This window comes from Bolinopsis microptera, chromosome 6 (assembly GCF_026151205.1).
Source record: "Bolinopsis microptera isolate Bmic1 chromosome 6, MBARI_Bmic_1.0, whole genome shotgun sequence".
NCBI lineage: Eukaryota > Metazoa > Ctenophora > Tentaculata > Lobata > Bolinopsidae > Bolinopsis > Bolinopsis microptera.
The window spans coordinates 13,286,069-13,300,196 of NC_087077.1; the positions used below are offsets into that span (position 1 = coordinate 13,286,069).

The 14,128-nt window shown below is 36.0% G+C and overlaps 2 protein-coding genes across 5 annotated transcripts in view; one reads left to right on the forward strand and one right to left on the reverse strand.

Moving 5' to 3' along the window:
- The window catches only part of LOC134816303 (katanin-interacting protein-like), a 57,507-nt gene that overhangs the window by 37,084 nt on the left and 6,295 nt on the right, over positions 1-14,128 (reverse strand). For 2 of the 4 annotated variants that reach the window (XM_063825086.1, XM_063825084.1), the window contains exons 2-4: positions 2,021-2,056; positions 1,334-1,389; positions 983-1,107 (exon numbers count right to left, since the gene is read on the reverse strand). In XM_063825086.1, the coding sequence (XP_063681156.1) occupies positions 983-1,107; positions 1,334-1,389; positions 2,021-2,029 (190 nt within the window). In that variant the 5' untranslated portion in view covers positions 2,030-2,056. Of the gene's footprint in view, positions 1-982; positions 1,108-1,333; positions 1,390-2,020; positions 2,057-14,128 lie in introns of those variants that run through there. The other 2 variants (XM_063825082.1, XM_063825085.1) reach the window with 1 other exon arrangement.
- LOC134816330 (transmembrane protein 11-B, mitochondrial-like) overlaps positions 1-14,128 on the forward strand; it is a 36,113-nt gene that overhangs the window by 14,046 nt on the left and 7,939 nt on the right. The gene's annotated exons all lie outside the window — the stretch shown is intronic.

The window sequence follows — 14,128 nt, forward strand, 5'->3', positions numbered from 1 at the left end:
AGGCAGCCTGGGAGGAAATTTTTTTTCGGGAGGAAAAAACGGGAGGAAAAAGAGGAAATTTTTGAGAAGTTACTCCTAAATTTCGAAATATTTTTTTGGAATAAAGACAAATTAATTGAGGAAATTTTTGAAGAAAATGTTTCGATTGTATAAAAATCAAAGAGGAACATCCTGTCAGTTTTGGAACACAGTGAAATATTCTGATTGGAGAATGCAGATTGCTGTTGTGAAGTTACCAAATTTACGTGAGTACTTGATTCTTTTCAATCCCAGTTTATTGCAGTCCTATAAATTTCTTTAATGCCAAATGTCGTCTAAAATACCCTATTTCGCAAAAATTTGCCAAGGGGCTCCGCCCCTGGACCCTGCTGGGGGCTGTGCCCCCAGACCCCTGCCACAGCTTGCTCGCTGCGCAGCTGGATTGGCCACAGAATTTAGAAAAAGACGCATCTGGGAGGAAATATAACACTTGGATGTGGGGACAACAATCGATTTGAAAATTCTAGAGAAAGCTAATTTTTACATCACTCAATATTTTGAGTAGATTTCTATGGGTTACTTTTGTGACTTTCGGACAGGACAACAGTTATCACCAGCTGTATTGCCTCTACGTGTTAACATTTAGTTGAGGTGATGAAAGGAGCATTATGATTTATGATAATAAATTCTTGATAATATTGGGGTATCTAACCCAATATTATCAAGAATTTCTTAATTATGCATAATCATAAGCCAAATACAAGGGAAGCCTCAAAAACTCGATTTAAACGAATATGTTGTGTTACCAGATAATTTATATTATGCCGCAGTAATTACCAAAAGAGATTGTTTCCATAGTAAGTAAGCTAGTTTTTATTTACTATTCACTTGCTCTTGGTCACATTCTTTAGGAATTTTTGTTCATTATTTCAATAACTTGTAGTTTATGCTGTATTTATTTATGATAAGGCATATTATTAATAAAAAAGCAAAACATGCATACTTTTCACAGAGTTAGTGGGTTTTGCAGAGTTGTTGTTAGCACCATTCATATAAAGAGTGAAGCCCTGCTCTCGTCTCTCAAGAGCTTTTTGATCTGCAGGCTTTTCTTTCAGCTTTCGCAGAAACCTATTTAACATTTATCATCAATCATTGAACAATGTAACTTGAGAGAAGAAGCATAAAGCTTGCTAACAGTAATTCATGAACCATCATCACTTTTATCAATGCTTGATTAAATTTTCATCAATACCAAAAAAAAATACGCTTCTCCTGATTTTCTTAAGAACTCTAAAAGTGAAACAAGGTAAAAATAAAGCTCTCAAAAAAGTTGCAAGCAAAAGTGTAAGGAAACCTATTTCTTTGAGACAGAAGACTAAGATACTGTTCATACTGCTTGTCTGCTACACCCTGAAAACAGCTCACGTTTAAAAAGTGTTACAATTAGTTCTTAATAGTCAGATCTTAAAACTAACAGTTTATCTTGCAGTAACATGATTTGAAATAAGATAAAATAAGATAAAATAAGATAAAATAAGATAAAATAAGATAAAATAAGATAAAATAAGATAAAATAAGATAAAATAAGATAAAATAAGATAAAATAAGATAAAATAAGATAAAATAAGATAAAATAAGATAAAATAAGATAAAATAAGATAAAATAAGATAAAATAAGATAAAATAAGATAAAATAAGATAAAATAAGATAAAATAAGATAAAATAAGATAAAATAAGATAAAATAAGATAAAATAAGATAAAATAAGATAAAATAAGATAAAATAAGATAAAATAAGATAAAATAAGATAAAATAAGATAAAATAAGATAAAATAAGATAAAATAAGATAAAATAAGATAAAATAAGATAAAATAAGATAAAATAAGATAAAATAAGATAAAATAAGATAAAATAAGATAAAATAAGATAAAATAAGATAAAATAAGATAAAATAAGATAAAATAAGATAAAATAAGATAAAATAAGATAAAATAAGACTGTGTCCAAAAGATGAGCAAGAATCAATCAAGATCACTCACATGAGGCATGGCCTGGGGAAATCTTGTCACTTCTTGCTACAGTAGTAGTAAGTTAATCAACCAATCAACCAAAATATCTATTATAACAACAAAAAATCAGCATTGAGCAAATTTAGTTACAGTCAAACCCTGATTTATCCTCCTGTGGGCACAGGGGTGCACCAATATGACACATTACACCACTGTGTCAATTACTGTCAATGTAATAAATCTTAAATGATACTGCAGCGGTCAAAAATTGATCTTTCTAGAAAAGCAGAAACTGGCCAGTCTATTGAATATTCACTGTAGTTGGGGGGGGGGCCAACCATATTAAAGTATATTAAAATGTAGGATTTTTCCCGATTTTGACCCGGGGATATACTTTAATATACTTTAATATACTTTAATATACTTTAATATATCCTTATCTCCTTGGAGGCCTACATCAAAAATTGTTGCCCAAAATAAGCTTGAAATGCAATTCTTAATCGATTCCAAAAAGGTCTTGAAAAAATATTGAAAACTGATGGAGTTATTTCAATTTTAATGAAGTCATTTTGGCTAGTATTCCGAACCGAGATATTATGTGCAATTTTTCCAATTTTGTTCATGGAGGTCTTTTTACTTAGTATCCACTATATTCAACAAACACTGAGTTATATCTTTCACATAGAGTTAGTCTCATTAAAAAGTATTGAAATTTTATCGAATTTGGGCAAAAGCCAATTTGGGCAAAAGCGTATGCCCAAATATGGGCATATTTTTTTAAGCTCATAGCTCAGCCAATTTTTGACCAATCTGGATGGAAATTCATGTACTAGTCCTTAAACAGGCTTATCTTGCGAATCTGAGTGAAAAATATAGTTCATCATGTAAATCTTAACGAAAAATATAAATCTTCTAATTGTAGGTATATTAAAGTATATTAAAATGTAGGATTTTTTCCGATTTTGACCCGGGGATATACTTTAATATACTTTAATATGGTTGGCCCCCCCCCCCCCCCCCCCCCCCCCGTAGTTAGATGGTCACTTGATGCTGGTATGGCAATGGCTGTAATATTGAGCCTGTCGTGGATATCAGCTACATTATGAGCAGACTATCTTTGTGTATATATCATGGAAGTCTGACCTTAAGAGAGGACTAAAGATCCGTCTCTTTGTTGCTACTTTGGAGTCAATACTCTGAGATGGTTCTGAAACAAGGACGCTAACAGATAACAGAACACTAGAATGCTTAGGATTTCACAAAATGTAGACTGGAATCATTGCAAAACCAACAAAGAAGTCTATGGCAACCTGCCGAGGGCAACTATGAAGATCCAATAGCTCAGGATGCGACTAGCATGTCGGTACTCAGGGCTAATCGAAAACCGATTGCTACTTTGGGAACCAATTCATTGGGTGCAGAGTAGGGGAAGATCAACCATGACTTATGTTGATAGCTTAGGAGCTGACATGGGTTTCAACCAAACTGGAGAAAAGGTTGGACTTATGGTGGTTAGAGTTCTATGGAGACAGCGCATCGATACTCAGACCATGAAGTTGCCTTAAGTCAGCAAGTCAGAATTTCCCGTCCATAGATGTTTGTAGAGGAGTAAATATTTGGTTTTCGAAGCAGCTTTGTACATGTTTTGAGTGGTGTGTTGTATGTCCTTTCACAGTTCAATTAGCAGTCAAGGACAAATGTCAAATAACATAGTATGCCAATTTTATTTATTATTTATAGATCAATGAAATGTTGCATTGTAAATATTTAAAATTGACGATAGATTATGATATAATAGTAATTTAGGTAAGATTGTAATTTATTTTAAAAATTTGGATATAAGTGCGCGGCTTTGGAGGCCAGTTATTGATTTATACACAAAATTGAATCTTAAATAGAAATGTGGATGTATTAAAATTGAAAACTTTCAAAACGGAGGCTTATAAATATTATAATCTTAATGCCAGGTCACATTAATTACTTTTACAAAGACGGTCGACTGCCAGAACACACAAAACAATTTTTCAATAACAATGGTATACTCACGGTGCACAGTGTTATTGTAAAAAACACACTAATTCTCATGCACCGAATCAAACATTTCCGCAGCTCAGTCCCTCAACAAATCTGTATGACTATCCCAGAAAATGCACCCACTGCAAACTCAGATCACGTGACTGCAGCATCCTGGTTAGCCGAGTACAACACCACACATTTCAGATCTTCGATGTTCTTCAAAGGACCTTTACTCTCAATTTATGCTGTAAATGCAAATGTAAGCACCCTACCCACACTTTTTTCCATAAACCTTTTTAAATCGGCTACAAAACGCATGCTCTTGAACCTGCAGAGTGAAAATGACGATGACACGTGGCCCAGTTTCTTATTACATAATATTCCAGGTCTAAGAAGGTCACAACGTGTCTGAAAGTTACTGGACACAACGGTCATTATATCAGTTTAGTGAATTAGTAAATTAGTTAATTAGTAAATCAGTTATTAGTCATATGGTTATTATTAAGTACTATATTATATGATATTACAAAATTAAACTATGAATATATATTTGCACACAAAAAAACCAGAACAAACTGATCACAGACTAGCGGCAACTAATGTTAATGGATAAGCCACACATCCTAAATTCCAGGTCCATATTTACACTGCCACATTCCCCACTATCACTATTTTCCTATCAGCACAAACCGTAATTAATTGATTTCAACAATCACAAACACTACATATCCAAACTAATGACATGGCATAGCAATATCTACGATATCCTAAATCAGTCCCTAACAAACTTAGCGCGAGTCTGAAAGGCTGTTGGAAGCACAGAGTGCTCCATATTTTGTTTTTATCAATAAACCTTTTTTTTTCATTTTCATTTTCTTTTTTCTATAAATTTATTGACTGCGTGCAAATTTGTGTTTCAGATTTGATTTATTTATGATATATATTTATAATTATGTAATAAAGTTATTAATATTATATTCGTAAACATTGGCTGGCTTACAAACCAGTCCCCAAACAAACAAACAAATTAATAAAAAACGAACAACCAAATAAAGTTTTTTAAATAATTATATACAATCAATGAAACAAGAAATTTTCAATGAAACAAGAAATTTAATTTTAGCACATTTTTACAGAATAAAAAGATGTAAAACAATTCATAAAATATAATGCCCATTTCTGCCGTTTTCTGACAAAAGTGCTTAAGTAACACAAGGTTCATTTTGTGCAAATTGAGGTTAAAGATTTCAATTCTGTAATTGCTCTGGGCTAGCTACTGTCCAATTTAAACTGCACCCACTATGTTTCTAAGGTACTTTGTCGACTTTTGAGACTTCTGACAAGGTTTCATCATCCTAATTTCTCGGAAAGTGCCTCAAAATCTCAAATTATAGTTTGAATTTCTTAGAAAAGTGCTTAAGTACAGTCACATCGGCAAATACTACATGTTCTGATGAAAATGACCCGTTCAAACCATTGGTCATCGAAAGTAAAACGAAAAATTAGCCTTAAACTGTTGTGATGAAACATTGGTTGTAAATAGGGGACACGCTGAAATAGAAAATTTGAAATTTCGTTTTCTTAGAAAAGTGCTTAAGTACAGCCACATCGGCAAAAGCTCCATGTTCTGATGAAAATGACCCGTTCAAACCACTGGTCATCAAAAACATGACCAAAAATTAGTCTAATACTGTTGTGACGAAACACTGGTTGTAATATTGGGACACGCTAAAATAAAAAGTTTAAAAATTACGTTTTCTGAGAAAAGTGCTTAAGTACACCAACATTATTGAGAACTTTACCTGCGATCATTCTAACTTAAAATTTTACGACAAATTGATTGGTGATGATTTAAGAACACGAAAACACTCCCTTCTCCCCGGGGGATTAAAAAATAATGGCAACGAGCAGGAATGAAAAGTTGCAATTCCTTATAAAACGTTGTTTTGTAATCCAGAATTTCGACGCTTGTTTTGACGATTAGAAATTGGTGATAGTATGGGATTAGGGGTCGTTCACATATAACGTAATCAGCCTAGGGGGTTCCCAAATGATTACGGTTGATTACGAGGGGGGGGGGGGGATTACGTAATTAACATTTTATTTTTTACCCTCTTATCTAAAATAATAACAATTTGACAATTTTTTAAATTCAAATTCCACTCTGACAGTGATAAAGTTTCGAAATGAATCCGGTATCCGGCTGTTAAATGCTAATGTAAGTAGTTGGGAAGGTGATTGGCCAGATATCATAACAATGATTTCGGCTCATAATGATCAGGGTAGCATGAAACGTAGAGAAAAGTGATTTCCAGGAAAAACACCATATGACCTAGGCCACGGATGAAAGTCCGAACAGGCTATAGGAACAGCAGCAGTGAGCAGCACCCACCTTTTCCACCGCACGAACAAAGTCCTCATACCTGTGTAGCTGCCCCAACTGTTAGGCAGTTCCGATTTATGGCTCATGAACGTATATCTGATGTCCTGGCTCCAGATATATTTGATTTTTATCTTGTCAAGCCCTATTTTACTTTATAGGGCTGTTGATGAGCAAACATATAGCGTCCAGCATTTGTTCTGAGCAGAACAATTGTCTAATGAAGTTAGAGTGTTATCGGGAATATTACTGTAGTAGTGGAACAGCCATACTGAGGTAATAACACTCGACCTCTGCCTGATCCAGAGGATATCACCACTTTACCTTCACACAGACATCGAACGCTGTAAGAAGATGACGAGCAGACTTCATTATTGATGATCCCGCTTGTCGGAGAAGATAAAGGCCTTGCTCAGCAATGGGTAGGGTTTGCAGTTTAGATCAGGCTTCCCAGCCTAAAATTCCCTAAAATTCAAGGTTTTCAAGGTGGTTTTCTTGGTTTTCAAGCCCTTTTCAAGGTTTTCAAGGTTTTAAAGACGAATATATGTATGTTTGCAGTACGAAAATTTGTTAATTTTCTCTTTTTTTCTCAAAACTAATAAAAGACAGGTGAACTTTTTTTGCAATAACAATATAACAGGGACTGGGGGGGGGGGGGGCCAAGGCTGTGATTTTAAGCAAGAAAACTGTCGGAGGCGAAATTTTTGTAAATTTTGAGTTGAAATTCAAGGTTTTCAAGCGTTTTTGTGAAAATCCAAGGTTTTCAAGGTTTTTGATTTAAAATTTCAGGTTTTCAAGGTTTTCAAGGTTCGCTGGGAGGCCTGGTTTAGATAGCCATGTGGCACGCTGCAACTCAATTATTCGAGATTCTTCTCGAATAATTTTCAAGACTTGATGTCAATTTATTATCGGAGAAAAAGTCGATTTATAAAGGAGCAACCTTACATTCTACCTACTACTCATTTCTCAAGATGTCCCCTACAAAATGTTGCTCTACCATTTTGACTTATGTCCCTTAAGTGCTTTTAACTACCGTTCACCGAACCTTGACTGCGGCTTTGTTAACAAGGTTTGGCCGGTAGAGGGTCCGCAGTAGTCCAATTACCTCAGTATAGCTGTTCCACTACTACAGAACAATTGTCTGCCTAAAAATAATTTCCCGGCTTTCGCCAATTCTCCCTTCAGCAAAATTCCTAAAAGCTTTGACCTATGTCGAAGACACGTTTTCATCTTTCCTCCCAGTAATAGTTTCGTGAATTATCTCCCATAATATATAGATTTAATGTGTTGGAAATCTGGATATGCAATAATACACAATAATTGAAAGTTAATGAATAGTGGACAATTCGCTAACAATCATATTATTATAATATACAACACACATTGCTTTTTGTAGAGGCTTTTATTATTTTTAGATTCGGAGACCTAAGCCAATCGATGATTTGCCTTATCTTAGGCCAGGGAAGCTTAAAAATCTACAGTCTCAACTGATTACAGAATGAACATTTTAAAGCAAATTTTGAAGTTAATTTTGGAACATTCTGCATTGACAAATCGGCAATTTTGACGGGGAAGCTAGCGTTTCTGAAATTTTAAACCATCACCAATCGATCCGCCGTGGAAATTTAGATTTGTTAGTACCGATTATATAGTTTCAGTTGGCAGAATCAACATTTAATTAAACATATAATGGCACTTAAGCACTTTTGTGAGAAAACGAGCCCGTTTTCACAAAAGTGCTTAAGTGACATAAATTGTTTTCTCCCAGGCCAAAAGACCCACGATCACCAAATTACCGTCACTAGGCCAGTTTTGGGCGTAAAAAACAATGCCACCGTTTTCAGTTCCCGAAATGGCACCGTTTTTGAGATAAACGGCACCCGTTTTCCAAAATGTTACTTAAGCACTTTTCTCAGAAAAATGACCATATTTTGCATTTTAGGGGGTTCCAAAAAGGGGGTTTCGGGAAGTCGGCGAATCTATCCAATGGTCCTCAGGGATAGTTCTTGACCCAAAAACAAAAGTTAGACCAAAAAACCCGAAATTTCCAAAATGTTACTTAAGCACTTTTGTCAGAAAACGGCAGATTTGGTGTATGACTTTTTGTCCTGACTGCTAGTTTGGTTTATGAAGGACAGGTAACTAACGGGGCAAGGAATGCGCGTGCCTGGAAGCTTTTGCACACACCGAAACGCTAGTTCAGTTAAGTTTTTAGAGACAAGGCTCAGATTAGGACTAGAAGAAAAATTGTTAGCAGACATTAGAGGTTCTGTTTATAATTGTTACTATAGGTTGCAGTCTTGTTGTGACAAAAAGTCTACACTAAAACATGATTTAGTTTATATTTAGGATATAAAATGCAGCTTCAAGGTGGATATTGGAGAGCTGGTGAAAGATTATGGCCTTTGTATCAATTGTTATAATAAGCTATAAATATCTTAAACTATACAGTGCTAATTAAAAATTTCTTTAACCTTCATTCTCAAATTAGATTTTTAAAATTCAAAAATAAATATACAATGATTTTATTAAAACTTTCTCACACATACTTTACTCACAGGACAAGACTTGGAAAACAGTGGCCTAGCGTAATTTTAATTGAGATGTGTGTGACCAGCCAGTTATGTTTGGACAATAACATTTGTGCAGTCAAAATCTTTGACGGTCCAATCAAGCAGGGCGTGATTATGTTGATTAGCTAATAGCGCACGTTTTAACTTACCTCGCAAGCACATTACACTAGTAGTAAAGTCAGTCATTCTGAACTTTGGGGTTAAAATGTTAAAAATTTTGGTTGATCTAGTGTTGTGATTGTCAGGTGGGTCTGCCTGACAGATTAGAAGACAGGGTTTCCTTGAGGAACATGTGTAACCCTCATGTAGGGATATTGGAGCACGGAATTTCATTATCTTGTAGAGCTCGAGGTAACTGTGGTATGTATAGAGATTTTGTATAGATAGAATATTATTATGCTTAAATATCGGTTTGGTGTGCTCTTTTATGAAAAATTTTTGGTCAAGTTTCTGGTGTCCTATGGGCCTAGTACGTGCACAAGTCTTGAACTTATCAAGGTACGCCAGCCTGTCACCAAATAGTACTCTGAGACAGTACTTCTGAGCAGTAAATAATGAGCTTATACGTTGTTTCGCTGCCCCACCCCATACAGATATACAGTAGGAAAGATGTGATTCGAACAGGGTATAATATAATTGTTGGTGTAGAAATTCTGGAAGGGAGCAGCGAAGTCTACATAAAGTGGATGTGGAATGATTTAGAGTTCGCTTAAGTGCTTTGATGTGATCTTCCCATGATAGGTTCTCGTCAATTATAACACCCAGAAATTTTGCGGATGAAACCTTTTTGATTGGAAAGTTGTCTATAGTTAATGCAACTTCAGGGTGTGATAAAGTCTCTGACTTAGAACCTGCCATGGTGGGTTTGAAGTGTATGTAGCAGCACTTGGACATGTTTATATGTAACTTATTCGCTCTCATATAAGACTTCAATGATGACAAAAGCTCATTTCCTCGTTCATATGCCTCACGTTTTGTTTTGCCGACAACAAATATATTGGTATCATCAGCAAAGGTAACAAATGATCCTAGTTTAGAACTGTTTGTGATGTCGTTCATATAAAGAAGAAATAGGAGAGGTCCAAGAACTGAACCCGGTGGGACACCAAATTGGATAGATAGGGTATCTGATTTTTCTCCTACAACTTCGGTGTATTGTTGCCTGTTTGTCAAGTAGCTTTTAATGAGGTTATTTGCAACTCCTCTCACTCCACATCCCTCTAATTTTATAAGAAGTGTTGAATGGTCGATAGTGTCAAAAGCTTTGCTTAGGTCAATGAATATTCCTAAAACATGATTCTTAAATCACCAAAAAATATTTCCTCCAGTTTACTTTTAGCTTGATTGACGATGTCAATCCGTCGAGATCGTTGCTCTGCGAAGCAGAGCAACGATCGACGACAGATGCAAAGCAAGATTAACGGGTGATACTCGTAAAATATCTGTTCAATATATACAGGGCCGTCGACGAGTCCAACTCGGCGCGCGTCCTAGTAAGTTGTAAACCTACAAGAAGCAAGAAATGCTAGATTGCTAGATTGCGCGGCGCGTCGAAGCGGCGAAGTCCTCCAACTTTTAGCTTACTAATTCGTGGTTTAAGCTCTTATTTTATTTATGATTAAAGGAATGTAAAATAAAACTTTTCTTTTCATTGAATCATAGTTTGATTGTAAAATAAAGGGTAAAATTTTAAATTTGTTTCACTAAAAATTTGTTTCACTTATTTCAATGTGCGACGCTCAAGTTAAGAAAACCAAACAAAATTATTTTACACTAGATATTTATATATTTGAAATTTTTCTAAAAATCGATGCACATGTTTAATGTACATATTGTACTTTAACAGGTGATACTCGTAAAATTGCTCTAACCAGAGCCCTCTCGCTTGCAGTAGCGCGCGACCGCCGGAGGCGGCAAAGATCCTATCATATCCTACTTGTGAAACAAGCGCGTCACGCAGTACGCGTAGGCACATGGCTATGTTGTATGTGAACTCGTAAAATATCTGTTCCATATATTGGACCAACCCGGCGCGCGTCCTGGTAGGTTGTAAACCTACAAAATGTACTTACCTGGGGACTTCAGGCTATCATGTTGCAAACTTGCAATAGATTTCTATACTCGCCTTGAAAGCACTGAAAATGAACTTCTCTCCGCTGCATTTCACGAGCAGATTATGCTGGGCCTTCCTTGGTACACCAACATCTCTAATCTTCTCACCAAATATAACTTCCCCCACTCATCCTCTTCAAAATCCAAGCTCTCTACCCAAATCAGTCACAACATGAGGGAAGAATTTGTGGATACCTGGAAATCTGCCAAGGCATCCTCACCTAAATTAGAATTCTACAATCAAATTAAACATGATTTTGAACCAGAAACATACTTAGGAGTGGTTAAGATCCCCGATGCTCGGAAAAGCTTAACAAGGTTTCGTATTAGTTGCCACAATCTTTACATTGAGAGGGGCCGTTACGAAACCCCCCTAGTACCAAGAGAACATCGATGGTGCACTTTTTGCTTTTTCAGCAAGGGGCTTAAGCCTATTGAGGACGAAATTCATGTTCTAACTGACTGTTTACTCTACTCCTCAGTTAGAGAAAAATTTAACTTCCATCCCAAAAATATTACTGACCTAGCCGGTTTGCTATCCGATAAAACACTAGACCCTACAAAATTTACTGCCACAGCAAGAGCAATCCATTCAATTCTCTCTGTGAACGAAAATTTTACAGCCTACTATAAGAGCCCAGATTTCCACTCAAATACTGGCCAATGCATAATGCTATAGGACCTCAAAAATAGTATTATAAAACATTTCTATTTTATCCCTACACATCTGTAAATAACTAGAATTGTGTAACCTTAAATTATTTCAGAATTATAACTATTGTGAATTCAATAAAATAATTATCACTTTTGTATCCTTGTATCCTTGTATCCTTGTATCCTTGTTCAATAGAGATTCGGCGGATATGATTGACAGGCTGAGCGCGGCCCATTAAATGATGTACATAATCGATGCAGGGTTAAAATGCTCCCTTGGCGTGATCTGATATCGGCAAACAAATGTATCAATTATGAATTATATAATATAATATTACCATGTACGAAAGTTAATTTACCTAACCAAGTTTTACCGCCGGCCGACGCGATAGCAGCGCCGCTTTCTTTTCAAAATAGCTAAGCTATCCGCTTTAACAAAAAGTGCGATCAGCGCTGCTGGTCAAGTTTCATTGTTAATAGAAAAATAACGGCTTATTATTTGCAGGAGGACTTCGCCGCTTCGACGCGCCGCCCAAGCTATCATTCTTAGTACTAAGCATCACACAAGCAATATACTTTTTAATGAAAAATTTTGTTTTATTTTATAAAGCCCTTGCGTTTTGACGTTGCATAGTTAGGCAAAATTTAAAATTCAATAATATTTAGTTCACAGAATTATAATTTACGCTTTTTGGTAATTTCAAGTGGCTAAACTGTTTTTAAAATTCAAGATATGCATGGCATTAAGAAAGAATTATGACGTTTAGTGATCACTGTCAAGCATTTTCAAATTGTCGTTGTATCGTATTTGAGCGCGCCGCGCACTTTTTCATCATGAATCGCTATTCTCGAATCGAGCGCTACATTTCGATTTCTCTTCACCATCCACACTCTGTATCACCAAAATTGGTCCACCAAAAGTAAAACCGGTATATTTTGTCTTACAGTAGTTCGTTGTCATACTTTCTGTTAACGGGTGATACTCTTAAAATATCTGTTCCATATATTGGACCGTCGACGAGTCCAACTCGGCGCGCGTCCTGGTAGGTTGTAAACCTACAAACTTTCTGGTGATCCTTTAGTTTAGAATCTTGCTCACTCAGTATTTATATATACCAATTTCACTATAATCATCAAGTTCTTAAGTCCTCACAAATCACTATCTATCCTTACTATCGCCATCCTCATCTTTAGTTTAGTTAATAATAATAATAAAAATTCTATACTGTTACATAATTTAAAAATTATGGCCCCTTATTGTGGGCAGAGTATGTGTCTTTATTTAAGTGTCCTGATTTAAAAATCATCTGAGTGACTGCATTGAAATAATTTAATGAGAGTACCATAAAAACGTTAAAACAAAAGGAGTAACAACTAGAACATACTTATATTAATATCAACATTAGAACAAAATACAGTCACCTAATTCTCTTCTCCTACGGTTGAGTATAGAGGAACCATCTTTGGCGTGTATTAGGGACTTAGACCATTACAAATACCCTGCTGTAAGTTTGCAAGGTATGTGGACTATGTGGGTCGAGAGTACTCGACTTGGAAGTGGGTGTTGAGAATTCTCAACTAAACTAGAAGATAATGATGTCCAGAAGATGAGGCAGTAGATGTAGTAGTAAAGGAGTAGTAGAGGCTGAAGGGGGAGTGATGTCATAAGGAGATGTAGGACATGAAGGGGGATGGAGGTGAAGGAGTACTATAAGTATAAGTATCAATTCTATGATAGTTCACCGATGGCGATCTGTGCTAAAGATCGGAAGGCAGTGATGCTGCCATCACTACCATCTCTTAAGATAGACCAGCATGGTTGGTCATTAGTGGAGTGCTCTTGAATGGTTTCTCTGTAGGAACAGCGGTACAGTGGACAAGAGAAGATTCGATGGTAATTGTTGTCCAACATCTGAAAATTCGGACACTGAGGGTCGCAGTTGTTGGCAACCCTTGCCTTGAATGCTGTGAAGGTGATGTCATGGCCATGCAAGAGAGACATTACTTTAGTGTCTGTGCTCCTGCTTGAATAGCGAGGAAACAACTTTTTGCTCCTCTCATCGATGTTATCCAGTATCTCACCCGGATTTATTCTAGGGTTCAGTAGGAGATGTTTATTCCAGGTGAAGTCCTAGTTTAGTTAATACCTCTGAACACCCCAACACAATCAGATAGCATCTAAATCGTCAAAACACATATTTTGCCGACAGTCAGTGGCTGTTATTGTTATAATCATGTATCTGTATAGATTTATACTTATCATTATTCCAATGTTATTTTTTGTACTTTTGTTAATTTTCCTGGCTCTCAGTGACAGCGATTAACGTGGTCAGTGCAGTGGCGTAACGTTGCCTGTTGGCGCCCCCCGCCGAAAAGGCGCCCCCTCCCCTTTTGGTGCCCCTC